This window comes from Calliopsis andreniformis, chromosome 3 (genome assembly GCF_051401765.1).
Source record: "Calliopsis andreniformis isolate RMS-2024a chromosome 3, iyCalAndr_principal, whole genome shotgun sequence".
In the NCBI taxonomy this organism is placed as follows: Eukaryota; Metazoa; Arthropoda; class Insecta; order Hymenoptera; family Andrenidae; genus Calliopsis; species Calliopsis andreniformis.
Genome location: NC_135064.1, coordinates 24070872 through 24092251, shown reverse-complemented (window position 1 = coordinate 24092251; position 21380 = coordinate 24070872). Strand labels below are relative to the sequence as shown.

At 42.0% G+C, this 21380-nt stretch overlaps 1 protein-coding gene across 1 annotated transcript in view; it reads left to right on the top strand.

Annotated features, from left to right (window-relative positions):
- Positions 1-3320: 3320 nt before the first annotated feature.
- The window catches only part of LOC143177354 (uncharacterized), a 91741-nt gene continuing 73681 nt past the window's right edge, over positions 3321-21380 (top strand). Inside the window, exon 1 of the mRNA XM_076375229.1 lies at positions 3321-3803. Within this exon, the coding sequence (XP_076231344.1) occupies positions 3782-3803 (22 nt within the window). The 5' untranslated portion in view covers positions 3321-3781. The remainder of the gene's footprint in view (positions 3804-21380) is intronic.

The window sequence follows — 21380 nt, the reverse complement described above, 5'->3', positions numbered from 1 at the left end:
AGTTCCAGGTAATATACATGTGGTTCCAATAATTCTATAGTATGAGCGGCAGCTTCAATAGCAGCTCGGCACGAACAAGTAGTATTACCATACGGCAAGGGAAACATATTCACAGTAGTATAAGCCACTATTTGATGCGTCTGTTGGCTAGGGAGTAATGACCCCGCTACTGAAACTTCGTTATCGCGGATTTGCTCGTTTCGTCTACAGATACTAGATAACTAAGGATTAAGGTTTTATGAGAAACTAGGACGTGACTTAAACAGCCGTTTCAAGAAGAGATATCGATCAAAATTCTTCCTATGATGATACCGAGAATATTATTAGTCTACCGAGTGATGTATCGCTCTATTTCGAATGCGATTCGCAAGAACTGAAAATTCCAGGCATTGCGTGTCCCCGGACTCGTTCAACTTGATATTACGATCGCTTCTCACGCGAACGTTTTACGTGCAGCCATCCCGAGGAACCAATTTTCTACCCAAAATGCGCGCGTTCGTTGTATTTCGAGCTTAAAACGGTATCGATTAATTATACGGGGAATCTACGTTAGATAAAGCAGCTTTAGTCTTAACACAAGAACTAACATATTTCTCCTAACCGTGGTAGCTAGAAAATATGGTAAGAAACTCGATTAATAGGAATACGAGAGAAGCTAATCGTTCCTCAAGTCTCGACGGGGCTTAGATAGGTTCCATAATGCTGCGAAATTAATTGGAACACGACGGGAAACCGCTCGAACACCTTTTCCACAAATTTCGAGCCTGTGCACGAGGATGGGATCGGGGCTACTGGTCGGTGCATTAGAACGCCAGAATAAACGAGCTGCTCGAGCGTAAAGCGAAGGAACGAACCCATTAAAGATACAGATTCCAAGCTGGAGCGCGTGCCTCGGTTAATCAATTTCTCGTGTAATGTTCCACGTGGGGATTCCTGTACGCGAAAGGCGTTTAAACTCTATCTGGCACGATGCCTATCGCAATAATTAACAGCGTGTAGAACGCGTCTGCGTATTGCATCGTTGATACAGGGAAAAAGGAGTCATAAAGCGATTCGGGGGTTCCGTAAATCACGGCGAGCCAGAGTAGGTGGGTAGAGGGTGGTCGAGGTCGGAGGGGTGATTCGAAAAGGGCATCAATCGAGCGTGTAATCGTCGGTAGGAACGTCGAATTAGAAATGAGGAAACAATCGGAGCGAAATGCACGGCAGTTCCGCGAGGACAACCGAAAGGGGTGGCTGATTCCGTGCTAGCTCTCCGAAACGATCGGGCGCAGCCGGTGGCGCTCGTGACTCCTCGGCGGTGGCACAGCGCCGGCGCTATGCTACCCGCTTGACGTAGCAAGATGGCGGCGGCGTGTCGGAGGCGTCTCCGTCCGCACAGTGCTCGACGTCGAGCAGTCCGCGTATGTTCGTAACAACGTTTCAACGCACTAATGTGGTAGTGCACCCGGAGCACCGCACACACGTCTGCGGCTACGGTGCAGTCCCGTTTCTCTTTACCGTGGAACGTCGACGACCAAAGATACGCAACGTGCAAACGACGGGACGACGTCGCGGTCAGTGCGAGCACGGCGTTCTAGATAGAGAAGTGGTGAACTCGGTCGTCCCGTTCGCGACGTTCCCCGTTCATTTCTCTCGTGGTGCGTGCTACTCGTCCCCCCTTCCCCGTATCTCCTCGCACCCTTACTCATCCTAACCTTTTCCCTCCGTTTCTCTCTGTCTCTCTCTTTCTCTTTCTCTCTGTTTCTCTCTATCTCTCTATCTCTCTATCTCTCTCTCTCTTCCCCTCTCTCTCCCCCTCTCTCTCTCTCTCTTTGCCTGTCGGTCTCTATCTCTCTCACGCTCTCTGTTTTTCTAACACTCTATCTATGTCCCCCTCTGTCTTCTTACCTCCTGCTTAAGCAGTTCCTCGCAAGCTCCACTGGTGCACGTACGCATTGGACCGCGCGGTTCCTCGGCGTCCACTCCTTCCCCTCCTCTTCCCGTCGCGAGCTTTTTCCCCCCCGTGGCCGTCCCGCGTTCTCCTGGCTGGTGCCCCTGGACCACGGTGAAATGCTCGTAACCGGTGGTGGCTCCCGGCGACGACGAAGACCAGGCGGGCGTCGTTGGAGTACGGTTCCTTGACGAGCACGGGATACGTGCGAGCCGGCGCATGCACTGCAGCCCCTGCTACTATGATAATAACGAGAAAGGTGGCACGGTGGGCGCTCCTCCTGAAGCGAGAGGCGCTCGGCCGAACCTACGGTGCAGAAAAGCGGTCCGTACAAGCACCCCGTGGTGCCACGGCGATGCTGCCTCGTTCCACCGGCCGGGTAGATGACAACACCGACACAGACACCGTGCTGGCCACCGGCTCGCAGAGGAGCAGCAGCTGCGTCCCTAAGCCGCCGCCGTTCCCTTACTATTGCTGTTATCACCGCTGCCACCCTCGTGCTGACAATTCGTTGCCGCGAATCGCGGGGTTCGAGAAGCCGCGAGGGGGACCGACCGACACGGCAGTTACGCGAGCAGCATCGACCGAGCGGAAAGTGGAGGAGCAACAGGAGGAGGTAGACGGCGAACAGGAGCAGGAGAGCGTGGCCGCAGGAGCGGCGGAGGAAGTGACGGTGACCGAGAGCGTGGACAGTAACCGCCTTGGCCGGCAGAACGTGCGGGGAGCACGACGACTTTGCGCGTGACCAACAGCCCCTCGCTGTGTGACGACGATCGCGTACGGCGACCGGTTACGCGCGGGCACGGCTCGCGATCAGAGCGGAGGACACCCGTCGGTGCCCTAAAAGTGCGAGGCAACCCGCCGCGATACATACATACACGTACATATACGCAAGGGACGAGGTACCGGGAGTTACGCGAGTTTTTCAGTGGTATCGGACCGAGGAGTGCGCGTACCGTATGCGAAACGTGAATTGGTGCGCGCTGGTTTCGGGTTGACAGTACCAGGAGCCGAGGTACCCGCGAATTTCGCCGCTGGTGAGAGGTAAAAGGGACAGAGAGCGTCGCGCGAGTGGCTCGCCTAGATACAAGGGAGGAGGTATTCTCGTTGTTGACGGTGCACGCGTGCCGGGTGCGAACGGAGGACTCGAGTTGCGAGAAAGGACACGCTTGTGGCACGCTTGTGGCACGCGTAGCTTCACCTCAGACCGCGAAACAAACGAAACAAACGAAACAAACGAAACAAACGAAACAAAGGCATATAGAAGGAACGGGAGGAGCGTGATATCGACTGCCCGTTGCATTCCTACTCCTGCCCTGAAATTTCGATTCGTGTAGCGCCATATCGCGACACATATATACATATTGTATGTCTTTTTCTCTCTGTTTCTCTCTCTCTATCTGTCTATCTCTCTCTCTCTCGGCCTCTATCTCTCCTCCCTCTCTTACAACCTCTTTCTCTGTATCTCTATCTCTCTTTCTCTCTTACACACACTCTCTTTCTCTGTAATATTTACATATACATATATACGTACGTATTATATACCAGCATACATACATATATACGAGTACATATATATATATGCACGTATAAGAACACACGCGTGTCTCTCTCGCATTCGCACGTCATATACGTGGATACCAGGCGCACAGTGCGAAAGAAAATAATATATCGGTGCGGGAAGGGGCTTGTACGCCGTATACGCGAGTGTGCTCCTTCGATCCAGCGTGTCTCTCGTTATATAGCTGCATCACTTTCCTACGGATCTCTACGCGCCGCATCAAGTGCCGCTCGGCCAATTAAGCGAAACTCTCGTCGTTAAGTCGATTCAGCCGAACGTCATCGAACATGTCGCTGCTCAGCGTCACGGGTGAGTCCTTTACTCCGATTTTTTATACAGCTTTCTTCGGTATTTTCCTTTTTTCTTTTCACTTATTCGAGGATGCCGGCTCCAACTGTCGAAACGAGGAGCTTGCGTTCCTGCGAACGAAATCATAATTACCTCGTTTCTGACACACTCGTCTATATTTAGCACATGCAAATACTTGGGCATATTCTTTTCATTTTTCTTCTCCTTTTGGAGGGAAATTTGAATTATGATACATGTACAGAGTATTTTAGAAGCGATGGTACAAGTGGAAAAATAAATTTAGAATATAGAAAATTATAACCGCTTATGTATTTCTTTGACGTATTTTTATTGAGAGACATTATTCCGCTGTGTTGAGTCGTAAAAATGGCCTGATGTAGACAGGGTCTAATTGACTTTCTAAGAAGTTTATGCAGACATTTTAAAACTCTCTGTACTAAGGAAACTGTTTCTCTCGCTACTGATGACCAACTAACAATTAAATAAGTGATTTGGAACGCGTTCAGATTTCTTAGATTAAAGTTTTATAATGTGTACGTTAAACGTCGGAGCATTTGTGTGGGAAACGGTGGAAATTGTTTTTGGTTTAATATTGCCCCCGTTAATTAGAGAATTTTCTTCCAAGCCGGTTTATACGAAATCTTCTGGAAGACGGTGAAATACAGTCATAGAGCCAGCGATAAAGTAAGGTTAGAGCAACGTGCAGGGATGGTCGCCTCGGAACGACTCGAATATTTCACAACGCTCTCGTCAGATTTAAAACTTCTTCCCTGTTTTTGAATAAGCTGTTTGACGAGAGTGAGTGGCTCTCGGGATGTATAAAAAGCCAGGAATATTTTAAGTTGTGGTAGTGGGAATAAAATGTTCAAGACGTATAAGTAGAATATTAAATAGGATAACAGAAGAGAATTAATTAATTAATTTGCGAATTTCGTTGAGGTACGTATATTTATTCAGCAAACTATATATTTTTTAAACGTTTTCCTTAGGTATTTTAGAATCTAATAATTATAAATTTTAACTCGGTTTTTTATTTTGCATCGGTAAATGCAAAATGGTACTTTACAATTTAATTTTTCTTCTTCCTGTTTGTATTTTTGAATTTAATTCTACATTTTGCTGTTTGATCTTATTTGCCAAATGGAAGTTTCGAGTCCGACCTGCGTTTTAGTCGCTCACCATTAGCAATTTTCTACACTTTCATATCTTTTCCTCTTTTTTGTGGGTCGTGTTCGCAATGGTTCTTGACATGCATTTCGCAATCTCCTATTTCAGTTTCTATATATAAAATGCAGAAAGGTATATTTTTTCGTTTTAATTTGGTTCTATTATTGGATCAAATTACTGTTTTTGGTGCACAAGGGAATCTAATGAAGGGTACTGAATGGCTTGCAAGGCACCGTTATTTGCACTTTCGTAATTTGATTTATTATTGTATTAAAACTACAAAAACTTTGTTACGAACTAGCAGTTCATTAACAAATATTTATTCGTTCATAATGTACAACTTATCACTTTAAAATTGAATTTTGAAATAAATTAATAACTAAAGTAGGATTTAACAGTAGCCGAATTAAACTTAAAATTTGCTATTAAAATTGTTTGAGAAATAACGAAGTTAATACATTTCGATAAAATAATGTTTTTATTACTATCCCTTTTCGACAAATAACGTTTGCAAACGTTGAGTAATCTCCTCAAACCAGAGAGCGATTAGTGGAAAATCAATTTTCGTACGCACGTTAATACGTAAGCAAGATGTGCATTTAAACTATCAGCTCGGAATTTTTTGTCGATGTTCCTCTCAGCTTTGTAACTTCCGTTTATTCTTATCTACTCATTCTCCTCTGTTGGACTCAGCGAATGAATTCTACTTGGAAAAACACTTTTCACGTGAATAGATTACACATCCAGATAGGAGTCCCCACTTTCCAGCAAATGAAAAAGATACGAAATGTAAAGTAAATTTGCTCGTCACGTGCAGTTTCTTATTTCTCGTTCCATTTTCTCTATCAACAACAATCATATTCCCTACCTATGGTAAAAATTTTCATCTAATAATGTGAATCGTCTAGATTATCCTTGAAATTTTAAATTACGCGTGGGCATGCTCGTGCGACAATTACTAAAATGACCGAAGTTGGAAATTACATTTTGGACAACGAGTGTTCGTACAAGCTAGGTAGGATGTCCTTTTTATTGGAAAACCATTTGAAGATGGGGGATAGAGGCTGGATTAGGGGTAGTGTTAGGAGTCGATGTGATAATTTCATTGGTATCCAATCGTACGACTAAGTTAGTCTTCTTTTATTTTAATAAGCAGGCAGAACTCGTTCGCCAGCTTTCGATTACTTTTCCGATAAAGCTGTACCAGCTAATTCTTGCACCAATTATCAATCTTTCCCTATTTTTATTTAATGATCGTCCATTCTTTTATCCTATTCAAGATTTTCTAAATTACTTGGATACTCTTACATTTTTGAGCATCTTAAATTATAAATTCAAAACAGAGATCCATTGACTACGATTCCATGAAACGTTCTTCCCTGTACATCTCTCCCTTTCTTTTCATTCACAGAAGAATTTCATTTACTCATATTTATACGGGTTTAGCTATCCAGCGAAGCATCTGGGATTTTCTCTTTATTCTGACTTTTGTATTCGAGGTCGTACGGCTCCAGTATTGAACGATTTAACCGAGCAGTATAAACGACCAAGAGAGAAGAGTTGCTTCAAAAGCTATTTCTGGGTTAGGCTGGTTCGAACGTTAACCATCACCGATACTCCCTAATGTATCCTTTCAAATCCTCCAGCTTTCGAGTTCATGTCCTGTTGACTTTGAGGTTCATTGATCTCGCTCACTCATGTACATTTCCGAGTAGATACATATGCGTATCGAAGGTGCAAGTTTTTGCGTCACAAATGCTACGGTCAATAGTAAACAAAACTGTTTTTCAAACACTGTGTAATTGATGTTTATTTCTTGAGTCTGTACCTCGTTGGATTTTGACTCAATTTAGGTTAATAAATGTATCCCTTTTCAATAGTTTGATTACTGTGATATTTCCGTAAGGTCAGCAGCTAAATTTAATCGACACTATTTCAAATGGTTTTAATATGATTTTGTTTGCATGGGCTGTGAAAAGAGGAAAGTTGAAAGAAATGGTGTAAGGAAAGAATCTTGAAGAATTTGTAGTAATTGCAACATAGTAGTCAAGATGAATATTTCAACTACTAGGTATATATTAATAGCTATAAAATTATAGAATATTGAGATGATGATAAATTTATGTAGAGTGTAGATTAAAGTGCCCAATAATCGACTCCGACCTAGTGGTCGATATTTTCTATTAGTTCACCTTAAATATAAGATTCTACTTTGAAATTGACTAACTTTGAAATTTACAAAAATCGATCATAAAGACGATACTACTCAGCAAATAGTTTGCCAGGTCTTGCTCAAGGTACCGACTACTAGAATTATCCTTAACCCACATTTCACTAGGTTTGCGGAGTACTTTACCCTATCCCAAGATCTAAATTATTTCCTAACTACTACCAACGAGGTACTCGTGTCAGGGTCCATTAATATCCAGGCATCCCCAATTCCAAAAAATAATCATTAGACTCCTAACTACCTCACAATGAACTCTCGAATCGCTGCCGCTGAATTTCATTCCTCCCGAGGCGGGTACCGAAATCAATGTCTTTATTCATTTAATTCGGAGCGAGGTGGTGAATATGACCACAATAAACCACGGTCGATGGAATTCCCGCTACGTTCGTCTATGCTTTCCCCAGAAAAATCGATGTGCAAACAGACATGCCTATAACGAGGCATCCCATGGCAGTGATCCTTTTCCGCGAACGAAACAGGCTGAACGTTAAGAAGGTATTGGCCAGCGTAATGACGAGAAGCAATTCCTGATGCTTTTTTTATCTCTGTCCCATACCTAGTCGTAAATATCGTCAGTCCCCGAAGTCTTGCCGAACATCTAGACATGTAGACGCACGTGCACGGACTGCGTAGGTGTATGCAGGTGGTAACGTACCTCGGTCCTGGCAGTATGCAGTCGGTATACACTGATAACAAAGCGCATGAGTGTTCGTCTACGACTACGGGACAGCGAGGAGGAGCGAGCGAGCGAGAAAGAAAGAGAAAGAGGAAGAGAGGGAGAAAGAGAGAGAGAGAGAGGGAAAGAACGGGAGATGGGGAAAGAGGGCAGGAGAGAAAGAGAGGGAAAGAGAGGGTAGTGCAATGGTTGACCCCGGTACACGGGGTCATTCCCTTCTTCAACCACCGCCGACCCCCACCACTTCTGGTTCTACCGTTCACCTACCTCCCTACTACTGCTCCCACACCCCTTCTCGGATCCTCCCCGTATCCTCCACCGACGCTACCATCGCGACCACGCAACTCGACCTCTCCTCTCGCTCGCTCGCTCGCTCACTGGCCCGGCCACCGACGTAGCTGCTACGGGAACGTAAACTCCTGGCTGCATACGCTGCCTGACAGGGACGATCCCGAGCGCGCGAACCTCCACCTAGATCTTCCCTTGCCTGTCACCCCGCAAGACAGGTAATAACTTACCAGATGTTTGATTTATGGTTATGTTGATAGGGACGAATTCAACCACGTATCGAATGGTCAGCATGCTTCGTTGCGAATCGAGTTCAACCCCTCGAGGGGTACATTGGATGCGGGGTGAAGTCTGCACGATGGAATCAGCTGATATATCCGCGCATTTGTGCCTGTTCATTTGGGGGATATGGAGCAGAGTTAGCGAGTTGATTCGAAATGGTTAGTGTTTGCTGGGGGTGACACAGCGGCTGGTTGTAGATGTAGATTCATGAATGAACTGGAGGAAAAGTAGGGTGAGTGTAGAGTCATGGTTTGGGAGTCTGTTGAAATAGGAATTTTTGGGGATGCTGCTTTTCTGAGTATAGATTTTAGTGGGTCGATCGGCGGAACAGTGTCGAAAAGTTGAATAAAATGAATAGGGAAATCCTTCAGGATTTGCTGTCGCGGAGATTACACGGATGAAAGTTAAGTGTAACAAGAATTTATGTTGCCTGGGTTATTTATTGCGCAGGTGACTACGAATTGAGCGGCGGGTTTATTTATTTGCCATCGCTGTATTGGCGATAAAAATGGGTCGACCGTTTCGGCGAAAAGTCTCGATATCCTCTACCTTCGTTGTTCGTTTTCGCGAGGACGTTTGGTTCCTCCAGCAGGATTTAGAGATGGCTGTCTGTTATAGGAGAGGGTTCATCTCCTTAGAGACTAATGACGGCGAAACGAAATTGAATGATATCGATCGAAATCGCGGCTTACAGTTTCGAGTGTATTTTTAGGCGTATATTTGTGAGTGGCGAGATGACGTAGGTTATTGGGGTCACCTCGAAATCCAAATACGTCGAGGGGAACGAGACTAATAAAGGGAATGCTTTCGCGACGCCTCTGATTACGCGCGCCTCGTAAGTTATAAAAATGAAAGTGAAGAGAAGTGGGACACCCTAGAGTATATTTTCTAAGGGAAGTAGCGCTTTCGGGGCCGCGAACAGGTTCAGGGTTAAGTCATTCGTGATCATGTAAGTGCGAATTCCTACAGTTTCTGTTACAAAGAACTCTTTGGACGCGACAATACCGTAGTTGTGAATTCATCTGCGTTTAGGATGGAACGGGAAGTGTTTTCAGAGCAATGACACGGCATATATCTATTTGGAAAGAAGTGGCTCGTTGTTTCGAATCTATTTTTGGACTTCCCAATTTGAATTTTTGCGCGTGATTGATTGGACGTTCATGCTGTGACTGTATCAGGTTTGAGGGTATTGGAAAATATTGCGCGGGAATGAAAGGGTTTGGAAATATGATACGCAGCAGGTCGAAAATTCGAAATTTTCGCAACTTCGAAATGTTAGAAGTGGTAGGATTTGAAGTTTGATTATATTCTATAAAAATCGAGATAATTTAGTTTCTTGCAAGTATAAGATACTAAAAACAAGAACTTCTATCACAGTTTTTATTAAAAGAAAAAGAAGAAACCCAGTAGAAATTTCAACATTTGACTGAGGAATTGTTCTGTACGATCATCTGTCGCCGACAAAGAATTCACGTGTCGAGGGGATGGTCTTTTGTCGATGCACATATTTTCGAAGCAGTGGCGCGGAAACGTGAAAGGTTAAAGCATTATTTAACGATAAATATCAGTGGAAGTACGCTCGGGTAATTTGTCGAACGATATACGACTGGAGGGAAAAAGATGATGCGAGAAAAGAGTCCAACTACTGTTTACTCGATCTATTATATATCTTTTTCCTCTTTTATTTCTCATGCTTCATCTTTCTTTCCCCCTTCTTTGTTGCCCGCTCAAAGGATTCGCGCTTGCAAATCCGTCGCGCTCGAGCTTTTTCTTTCTCCATTCGCTGCGTATAATATTTTCAATGACAATGTCCCTGCCAGAGACCTACTTTTTGCAACTCGCACTTAGAAAGGGAACACAACGTTGCATTTGAACGCCGCGTTTTTCACCATGTCGTGGAAATGTGTCATCGTTAATGGAGATGCATCGCCTACAATAACGAGGACAATCTATTTTGTGCTCGTAAAGACTGGCCAAACTTTATTTCGGTCCGACTGCACGCGGAATCGTCATTCATGAACCATCGAACACCCGGTAGATCTGGAACAGCTGTAAATTAATGATCCTGAGACTCTATTCGGTTCATTTCTTCCTTGGTTAATGAACCAATTAGAAACCACGCGATACATTTCACTTTTTACAAATATTTCTTCCTCCACTAGCCATCCTTTAATTTCTATCCAAGCATCTTTCAATATATCATCTTTTTCTTACTTCACGACAATTTTGCGATCCAAATAAGATCATTTCTAAGTAATATCCTCGCAAAAGATAGTATATTACCAGCTTCTTTATGAAATAACCACAAGAGGCATCGTCAATATCCGATATCCTCGATATTTATCGAAGAATTTAATTCCACACGTTCTGAACAATTCCAACCATAACGGAGACATGAAACTGCATTTGCAGTTAGACGCAACTGCAACGTTTCGATTCCGTGGATTTCCCTTGGTAGAGTCTTTTAGAGGAACATCTCTTCGATGCCCAGTACCTATTATTTATGTGCTGTTCCTATTATTTCTTCTCGTTCACCGAGTTCAGGCTGATCAGGTGAGAACTTCTGCGGCTGATTTGCGGTATCCTGAACAGCTTGGATTTCCGCACAGGCACAGGGAGGGGTTGCGAGAGTAGGTGAATATAGTCGGACAGTGGGTTCCTTTAGAATGAGAATGGGAAGCTTTATCAAGCGCGGAAACAGTCCCACAGTCACCATTCGCAAACGAAGGTAGATCTTGTCTTTCTCTAAACGATATTTTCCGGACATTTTCTCCCAGGCTCTATAAAACGAGACACTCCGCCTGATATCATTGTTTCCTTCGAATAGAGTACTTTGAAGATAGCATTTTAAGTGGACCATAGTATTATTCTCTTCCCCGAAACAAATAACTTCAATTTTCTTGTTAATACTGGACAATCAAAAATTGCATGTCCTGACACTGAAATTACATCTCAGTAACTGAATGTACTTTTTCATGGTACTATTTTTTTATGAGGTACATTAGAACTTGAGCGTTAGTGTCCAGGTAGCAGAACATACTCAGCTATTGATTTATATATCTTATAAATGTTTCTACTGACTTCTATTGGTATTTACGTGCCACAAATTCTTCTTGTTATTTCAAACAAACTTAACGACGCCATATAGTCAGTTCACAATCAGTCACCTTACAGTGGACCTTACAGTGGATGATATTCTGACGAATATATCTGAACTTGTCTCGCTCGTACAATAAATAGTTCGTATATACTCGTCAAAACATCAATCCCACTGTAACTGCAACCTGAGCAGATAGTAGATCATTCGTCGTTCCCGTGCAAGCCAACGCAGCTCCGAAACTTAACGTCCTTTTCCACTCTTTCCGCGCCGCTGAGGTATCCCCATTTACGTTACTCTGCCCGACGAATCCATTGATCGTTTCTCGCTTGAGCCGGCGGCATCTTGCCCTGGGAAGTTTCCAACGGCGACGGAAGTAGCTTTACAGGTCAAAAATTCACGACGTCGGAGGAGACTCAGCTGCCCCGTATCGAGTCGCCTTTTGCACGGGCGCCCGCAGCTCGCTCAGACAATATTTTCGAAAAGCTTCCTTGTCCACCGTTGCTCGAGGACCTCCTCCAGGTTCCCTGTCTCTGTGTAGCCCACTTAGGTTGATTGAAAGGGTCGGCCCGTGCAAGCAAATAGAAGGCGATTTCGAGTGGCGGCTGTCCACTAAAAATAACGATCGAGCCCGCGTCTAAAGGCTTCCCACACGTCGCAGAATTTGCGCTTATCTTCGCTGGCGAGCTACCTCCGCTGGCTGGGCATCGATGATGCTGTGTACTCCGCCGGAATGAACTTTCGAAACGCTTTGATCTAAGCCGCCGTTGCCACTTTGTGCCTCTTACATCGTTGGCCCCTGGAACCGATATATCAGGGCAGCCCGAAAAGGTATGCGGTTTAAATCGAGCATCGGTTAATACCTTGTAGGCGTACGACAGGTGGTTCGACGAAACTTGGAAATTCCTGCCCTTCGGACGTGCCAGCACGCGACTGTTCCATTGACATCTTAAAACACGCCGAGCGCATTCGTGGGATGTTTGGCCCGCGCATTAAATACTTCGTGCACTGGGACAAGTTGTTTCCAGGGGCTCAGACACTTTTTGGGGATGTTACAGAATTATAGAGAGTAGATTATATCGCTTGTTACGTGATATCGTGGAATTTTTGTAGTAGTAGAGGTCGATAATTGAGTATAGCGGCAGTAGTAAAAGTCAGTAAGTGGTCAGACACTGGGAATTTCAGCTCCTTATTTATTTTTTCGAATTGTTGCGAAGTTTAATTTAGACACTTAATAACCGCGAATTAAGGTCCCTTTCAATTATTAAGTACTCTCATCTCATATTCTCATCATATTCTTTTCAGTTCTCAGAGAGATACAAATTAGTAAGCTTTCACTGTTTGCAATGTTGGTAGCCGTCTTTTGACTCCATCAGCCTTTTGAATACCTCTGAAGTTCTGGCCTGGAGTAAACGGTTGAGTTCTAAGCTAAAGTTCATTAATCAATAATCAGATTACGCTGTATTCAGCTTTGGCCCGAGCTGTACGAGTAAAAGTATTCTCGTTGACGGTTATTCCTAGCAGTTTCACGCTGGAAATTCGCAGCTATTGCAGTCCGTTTATGAGGCGACTAACGCGAAATTTCCACGAGTGCAATTCTCCATTTACAAGCTCTGTTTAGTGGCAGAATGCCTAGGTCTTTCGTGTCGGGAACATTTTTCTTCGGGACACAGAAGCCACACGCGAAACCGGGTTTAACCTCTGTCATAAATATTCATTTCCCCGCGAACCATCCCGCGAAACGGTGGTTAAAGCAGTCGCACGTCGTGGATGATAATCACGCGAAAGGTTGTTCAAAATTCGATTCGGAGCGTTGCGAATTGTAATCGCTCTGCGACTGCAATGACGCCGAACACTTTATCAGTAGGTTACAGGCCATTAGCGAAAACTTGCGTGCTGAATCGCTAACAGTCCCTGACTAATGACCTCACAGGGATTGCCCTCGATAACTTATTAATCATTCCACGCGTATTTGATGCCGATGCAACTGTAAACGAGGCGATGCATCTCCATTTTCTAGCGTTCAGAGTCGGATAACTGGGTATCGCGAGGTTGCGAAGCGAAGAGGCCAGGAATCCAATATGAGGATCCTGTGGGAGTTTGTAGCCGCAGGAAGGATCGTTCTTGGTTAAGGATACGGGCATCGTCATTATAAATGGGGTGCTTTGAACCCCGTGAAGGGGGTTAGGGACAAGGGGCGGAAGGAAAGAAGGAGAAGAAGGAAGCAATAGCTTGGCTGTCACCAGACAGCAGGCTATGGATTCTCTCCTCCCTTTTTCGCTCTCGTCCGTACATTCTCGACTGTCTATCTCTTTTTTTCTCATCTGCTCCTCCCTTTTACTTCTCTCTCGTTCTATTTATTTCCGATAAACGGAAAAGTCCATGACGCGTTGAAATCGGAACCGTTGAAAAGAAATTTCTACGACGAGATGGTAGTAAAAACTGGACGTATTCTTGAAAAGCTCGAAAATGGAATAATTATTTTAGGTTATTATAGGACCGTCAACTAAGTTACCTATTACCTGGCGATGAACAGTTTATCTAAAATTGGTTACTGGAATTCATTTACGAAGATGGATTAATTCAGGTGATTGCTAGATATTAAGTCAACTCTATATTTTCTCATTTTATGCTAATAAAATTGTTTCATTTTTCCCTCTCATTAAATTTTCATTTCGAATGCACCTTATTCGATTACTGTGCAGAAATTTTCGTTTCTTAGGGTAGCAAGCTAATTTGTATTTAACATAACACGATTAATCTTTGATCGACTCGCGTTACGTTCAGGAAATCTCAAATAGGAACGCAGAGAAGATATTTCCGCCTACTTTCCCGATATTTTTATTACGAGTCACGTTTATTCCGTTCATCTCGGCGGAAGCAGCGAGCAAACGAGTTTTGAGAACCGTTTCCTCGGCTTTCCCACGGCGTGGAAGCTTCAGACTGTCGACGACGTTTACGGGAGGAGTTGAGGAAAAGCGTAACGGGAACAGTGTTCCTTTATCTCGCCCTATCGACGTCGATCCGTCTATTTCCCTTATTTCGTGAAACATGTAGCACGAACATTAACGATAATAATTACCTACTGTTTAACGAAGTTAACTAATTGGTGCCTATGATTAATAAATATCTGGAGTACGAACCGAAACATAATTCATCGTTAATGACGAAACAGGTACCCTTCTAATTATGCACGAACTCAATTCTACAGAACAATTTTCACAAATATTATTATTTGTTTTTAGTAAGTCTCTCGTTTCGGTCATTTATTCCCTTTATAAATTATTTAGCAATATTTTTTCCTAGGAGGAGGTAAACACGCTGTATTATAAGCTACATTGATAAAGGCAATTAATGTTTTAATCAGTGACAAAAGCAATTATCAAATGATCAGTTACTGACCAACTCTGTTGCACACGCGTAACCCAACCACGTCCTCGCTTATTGGTTTTATGAAGCGGCCGAAGCAATCGAAAATTTCCTGGCAGAAGGGACAACGGAGCTCGTGGATACACGTGCTGTCGGCCAGGGGAGTCAATTACGCGCGAAAACAATATTATCGAACGAATTATTGGACAGGAGAGCGAAACTCTGTTAAGTGCATGGCCGACGGGGTCCGCTCATTACCAGCCTCTTCTGCTGTAAATATACTTACACGGTATAAATTATTTAGGTGAACGGCCAATTGTCCGGATTCAAGGGGACCTCTGCTCCCCCTTTAACATTTTATTCTCGTTCTCCTCTCTCGCCCGTTTAATCCCGTTACGGTACACTGCTTTGACCGAGATTTTGACTTGTCGCTTGGAATCCTTTTTCTCCCGCTGTTTTTCGTCTCCGTTCTGTTGTAAATGAATTATATACACGCAGTCAAAACGTGAACGGTTTGCCATGATAATGGGACAAAACGATTAAAGTTACGCGAGGAGTGGTAAAGCGAAATCGAATGGACCTGTATGTATCATGGGTTTTTTTTCTGCTTTACCGTGTGAATTTTATGTGTGATATTGCAAGGCAGCACTTTCCTTTTAATGGAATTCTATATTTTATTACCTTGGCCATTTTTGCCGAAGGGTCATCTAAGAGACACTTAGACTTTACGTGTGAAGTAGTTCCAGGTTTGCGTTTAGAGTGCAATGCTTTACAACGTAAACTTGTTAGTGGAGCATAAAAAGGTGAGCATATTGTTTCATTAAATTGGAAAAAACGAACACTGATAGCGCAGGAAGGAGTTTTCATATTTCTAAATTAGATAGTAAATCAATTTTCTATTGAGTGGGATTGAAACTTTTATAAGAGATTGCATTTACGAAAGTGAATCAGTGAATCGATGAAGCTGATCGTTTAAAATGAAAGTGGTCTATTCTTCTTTTAATTATGAATCTTTCAGATAAAAAATTTAATAGGTATACGTGAATAATACTATTATAGGAAACTTGTAACGAAGTTCGTAATTCACCTCATGATGCAGGTTTACAATGTCCATAAAGGTATTCAGCCGGCGGGTGTAACTATTGATGTACTTTCCTCCCGCGGAAAATTCTAGTAAAACTATATTCCACAACATGTTAATTAACGATCGTGTTATTGGTAATTTAAACATCGCGAGATCGATTCACCTAACGTGAAAGTTCCTTCATGTACATCTACCTTGTAAACTATTTCTAACTATTATAACCAACACTATTTAACCTATTTTACAACGTTGGAACACGCAATAATAAAGGCACAATTAATTGTAATAATTTTACGATCATTACATTGCTTGAATTACTTCAATTCCTAACAAAGGAATAGCGTCGGTAGTTCTTTCTGCATTCCACACATCCAAGGACCGTCGATCTGTTTTATTATTATCAAACCCTATCATAAAATTATTATTGGAACCAAACCCCATACTATCCAGTTATATCGGTCATGTATAGTCGACAGCAAGATATAACAGTTTCAATAAAATGGCAGGTTATCGGTCCTTCACAATTTTAACAATTGGCGTTGTCCCTTTTGTTATTTTTGGCGTTCCAAATTGACAGGAATCAGCAAAAAATATGTTGGTTTGTTCCTAGGCGCCTAGCTGGCTAGTATAAAGCCAATTATTAGAAACGTGAAAGGCAAATACCCGACTGTTTTAGTTAAATTGCTATACTCGTTATCGACTATACCTGCTGTTCCTCGTGCTTGGCCATGGTTTTGTCGTTTTCAACGTTATTCATTTTTTACATAACAGTGCCAGTCATTGTCTCGTGTAAACAAGTTGTATAAGCCTCAGAAACGTTGGTATTAATTGTTAAATATGTAATAATATATTTTGTAAGAAAGGAGATGCCATTTTAAGTTTCATTCTTGTTCAAACTTCAAACAAGTGGTAACTTCGAAATGATAGTTTGAAGATTATTCGGTCTTACGGTCCAATCTTGTAATTACTTTTCTTCTTGTTATCAGTACGGTTCTCAGCGTAAGTACCTGCATAATTTTCCACGGTAATAGGCCACAGCTTATTACCACAATATACAGAGGACTTTAGGGAGCTTTTGGGACATTTATTACAACGTAATGTGGAATGTTTATCACCAGGAAATACGAAAAATGTATGGAACATTTTGAAACTTGGCAAACCGAGCATTAAGGGAATGTGATAACGTTCTCAACTACCGTATCCTTAATGAATGAAAAATCACATTTATTCTGGAAGTATCGACGATTTTACGCAAGGATTGAGCTTATAATTACGGTTGGTATATTTTTAATGCAAATGGCGGTCTCTGAACTTACGTATCGTTCTACATATGCTGAATTCTTGATATTTAAGGCTACTGCCTTGCACGAAACGGCCGACCCGGGATATCGATTCGTCTTAGTTTACGAGTCCAACGACCGATATTAACGAAAGGGAGAAAAGTAACTTTGAAAAATCTCTTCTCGTAGGCGATTTATTGTAGCAATAAAGACCGCTTTATTTTCCTGCGATTCGTATTATTGATGGCCGTACTCGAAGATAAAAGATATATCGATCACACGAGCTCCGAATACGATCCTTCATCAGTCCTCGCGTAAAATCGTAAGTTTCGCATACAAGATATTGGATTTCACGGTAGGATGAAGACGGATAAAAGTCTACCTTGATTTACGTTTTTCGTAGAGCGGAAAGGAATGAGATCAGAAAAGACACACGAGAAAAGTGATTTTCCATTGGTTTTTCGCTCTGAAGCTTCGCTATTTTGGAGCTAACTCGACATTCCTGAAAACTGTCATTTCTTTTGTCGAATAGTTCATTGAAATTTTCATTACGTAGTAGAATAATATTCTATATTAAGAATCACAACGATCCACTGTCTCATTTTTTTCGAGAACGACTGAAATAAGTTTCTAAAAAAAGTTTTCAGTATTTCGAAGTGCAAATGGTGCTCATATCGTTCAGTACTAGGCTCTGAATAAATTAGAATCTCATTCGGGGGCATCAGACTGTTTGATTTTATCGGGGAGGCTAGGATCGAGTTTTATTGGTTTCTAAGGGGTTTTAGGAGCCCTTAGGATAAAAAGGGATAAGACATCATATCCCCGATCTCAGGAATTCGTTTGATTCACTTCGAGGGGAGACGTGTAAATCGCGTGTCATCGGTCACAGCACGAAATTTAGCGAAAAGCAAATTGCAATTACTTGGCCTGTTTCAAACTATTTTAAGCATTCTATCTTGAACCATTATTAACTTTTACGTCCTGTTTTATGCAGTTCTTTGCACACGTTTGAATAATTGAAATGTCTTAGAATTTTTTCGTTCAAGTTTATTGTTTCTTAAAACAGATACGTCGCATCAATAAAGCCATATGTTCACTTAAGGGTGACTCTGAAAAAACCGTGATGGACGATAATCGCAAATATCGTTATCTTATCTTCCTCATACGTCGTGTCTGCGACATTTAGAACGCCATTGAGTCAGATTTATAGCCATTGATTGTTCCTCCTACGCTCGAGCCAATCGATGTCGTTCTATCTTTGTAAAAATCTCTTCCTTTACGAGTTTTACCATCAATTTTCAACCACTGATAATATTTTTTAATTAAACTGTATCTAAATTAATACAAACATACAAAATTTGTATACTTTTCCTAGTTAACAAATGTCTATTCTACGTCACATGATATTGTTCAGCGTTTCGGTGATGATCATATTGTCACGATGGATATAGAACGCCAAATAGATACGTATTGGGTTTAATAGTCGGTTTAGAACGAGCTCACTCGGACGATTAATGTCTCGAATCAGCTTAAAGTAGTACGGCCGTGTTGCATTATTGATTCCACTTAATGACTCCAGTCATTAATACCCTCTGTTAGTTTTATTAATGACGAATCACCGTGGAAATCACCGACAAGATCGCCAACAGAGCACACGTAATTCGGCGACTGAAGTAATTAATCCATTCCGTAGGGTACGGAAGGTTCCTTTGATTTATCTCGTTAGTGATTCCGTAATTACGATGAATCTTCGTCGCTCCTTCTGTGTCTAAGTACGAAAGAGAGTTTGATCAATCGTGCCCCCCTTGGTTTCTTTGCTTAATTTAACAAACTAGTTGGAAACACTTATATGTTACTTAGTATTCGCTATGTCAGAATAAATTACACTTATTTAGACTAGAATGGTAATACCAGTAACATTAACTAATAAACCTATATATGGACTTTGCTTTTTAAATATGCAGAGTGAAATTGAAACTTTTCTGTTCGTAGCTGCATAACGTGTAACAAGGGTAGTAGAAGTTTCGACCTTAGGTCTTTGACCAGACCTAAAGTTATACGACTCTAAGGTTCAAAGATCTGAGGGCAATACACAGGGTGTTCCGAAACAGGTGAGCATAATTTTAAAGGCGAACTGTGATTAGAAAAATAATGAATGTTCGTATGGTTATTCACTTCCATTAACCGTATTTCTGTCTTAAAAATAGTGTCGTATTTTAATGACACTCACAGAACTTGCACTACTGGATCAAGGGTCATAACCATTTCCAACATAATGCATTTTCAGACTCGCATTAACTTCTCGCCTCTTTTTGCACCACTTAATACAGTCAACTTTTCCAAGTAGCCGCAAACAATAAGAAAGCAAATTCTATTTTCCATCCACATTGCCCTTTATTCTTCCTTGCCTCAGCAGATGAAGTTTTCTTTTCTTGCGATTTTTCTGCAACTCTCCCACGTTAATGGTTATTCCTGAACGATAGCAACTCGGCCAAGCAAGACCACCGTAATTTCTAGTGTCTCCAGAGTTTCTCGAGTTTCTTCTGAATCGATTCTTTTTAAAATCAATGGCTGATTTAACCAGACAGAGGTCTTTATTTTCTCTCCGGCGTCGCCTCATTAACCTTCTCAATTCGAATCGTTTTTCTCGACTCTTTTGTGAGATACAATGTGTACCTTCGGTCGTAGATACTCAGACAGCGTGCAGTACTGCAGGATCGTATGTAAGCTGCGCACATGCGAACCAACCGTAATCCATGGCGTCGTGCGCTTTTAGAAAGACGCCATTTCATAAGGAAACAACGACAAAGCGCTCGTACGCAGTCAGACTTACGAATTTCTAGAATCTAGTAAGTGAACTGCGGATTTTTATGCATTTACGAGTCACTTCTGTATGCAAAACACGTAGAAACCATATAATGTACAAAATTCTACAAAATATGAAAAGTTCACTACACTTTATAGTATTTGAAGGAAGAAACAAATCTTTAAGTAGAATGTATTTCTCTAACTGTGTTTATGAAAATAGGAATTTGGATAAAAATTCGCAGTCTATTAATATGAGGGAAGTTGGCCAGTGGATTCGTACGTTTTTACACAGACATCACATACTTTCCTTTTCCTGCATTCGATCGCTGATAATAAGCACTTCCTGCATTCACCTCGAAGCACTGTATCTTCCATATTTCCCTCATATTTTCGTCGCCCAATGGCATTTAGAAAGCTAGATCATGCGCACAGCATTTTTATCGAAATAGAAACTAGATAACGAAAATATGAAATGCTATTCGAGGTAGTTCCCTTTTATTGTTAGCCAGTTAAAAAAACAAGTTGGTTCAGACATTCGAAGTGAAGTTCCTTCGCTGATGGTATTTCTTTGAACGCGCACTTTGTCGTACGGTGTCGTGAAGAATATTTCAAGAATTGTCTCTCTGTTTTGAACAAGTGCTGGCGTGCTCCTTTGTGATCCCAGGATAAAAGGGTTTAGATTTTTCTGAATCACTTTTTTCTTCAAGCGACCTTTCTTCCTTTTTTAATGTCGTTCTGTGAATGCTTTATAAAGCGATCTGTTGTGTACACTGTTTTGTATTACGCGCTGGAATAAAAAATTTCACGGAAATACGTAGTATATATTTATATACCTACAATTACGCGACAAGATTGATAAGATATTGCGGCACGTACGCTTCGTTCTCAATAATGACACACGAAAATAGTGATAAAAATAGTTATCTTTTCTAACACCTGGGACGTGCATGTCAAATCATAATACAGAGATCTTTCTATTAGAAATATCGGGAAAAGTTAATAAATTTTATAAACAGTTTGACAGGAATCATAATATTTTTTCCAATCCCTCTAATTTTATTGCAACTCCATAGTACCTCTTAAAGTCCTCTACTTTCAGAATTCGAGGAACGTATAATTTTACTTTCATCCTCACTTTATTCGAGACTCCCATTTTAACAGTTACGATATTTCCAGCGTCTACAGAAAAGGAGGTTTCTAACCAAGTTAACGATGTTTCACAAGCGCCATCGCTTATGTCCCGTCGTTTCACATGGAAGCACAGTCGTGCGCGCTGCTTAATACGTCGCGACGGTT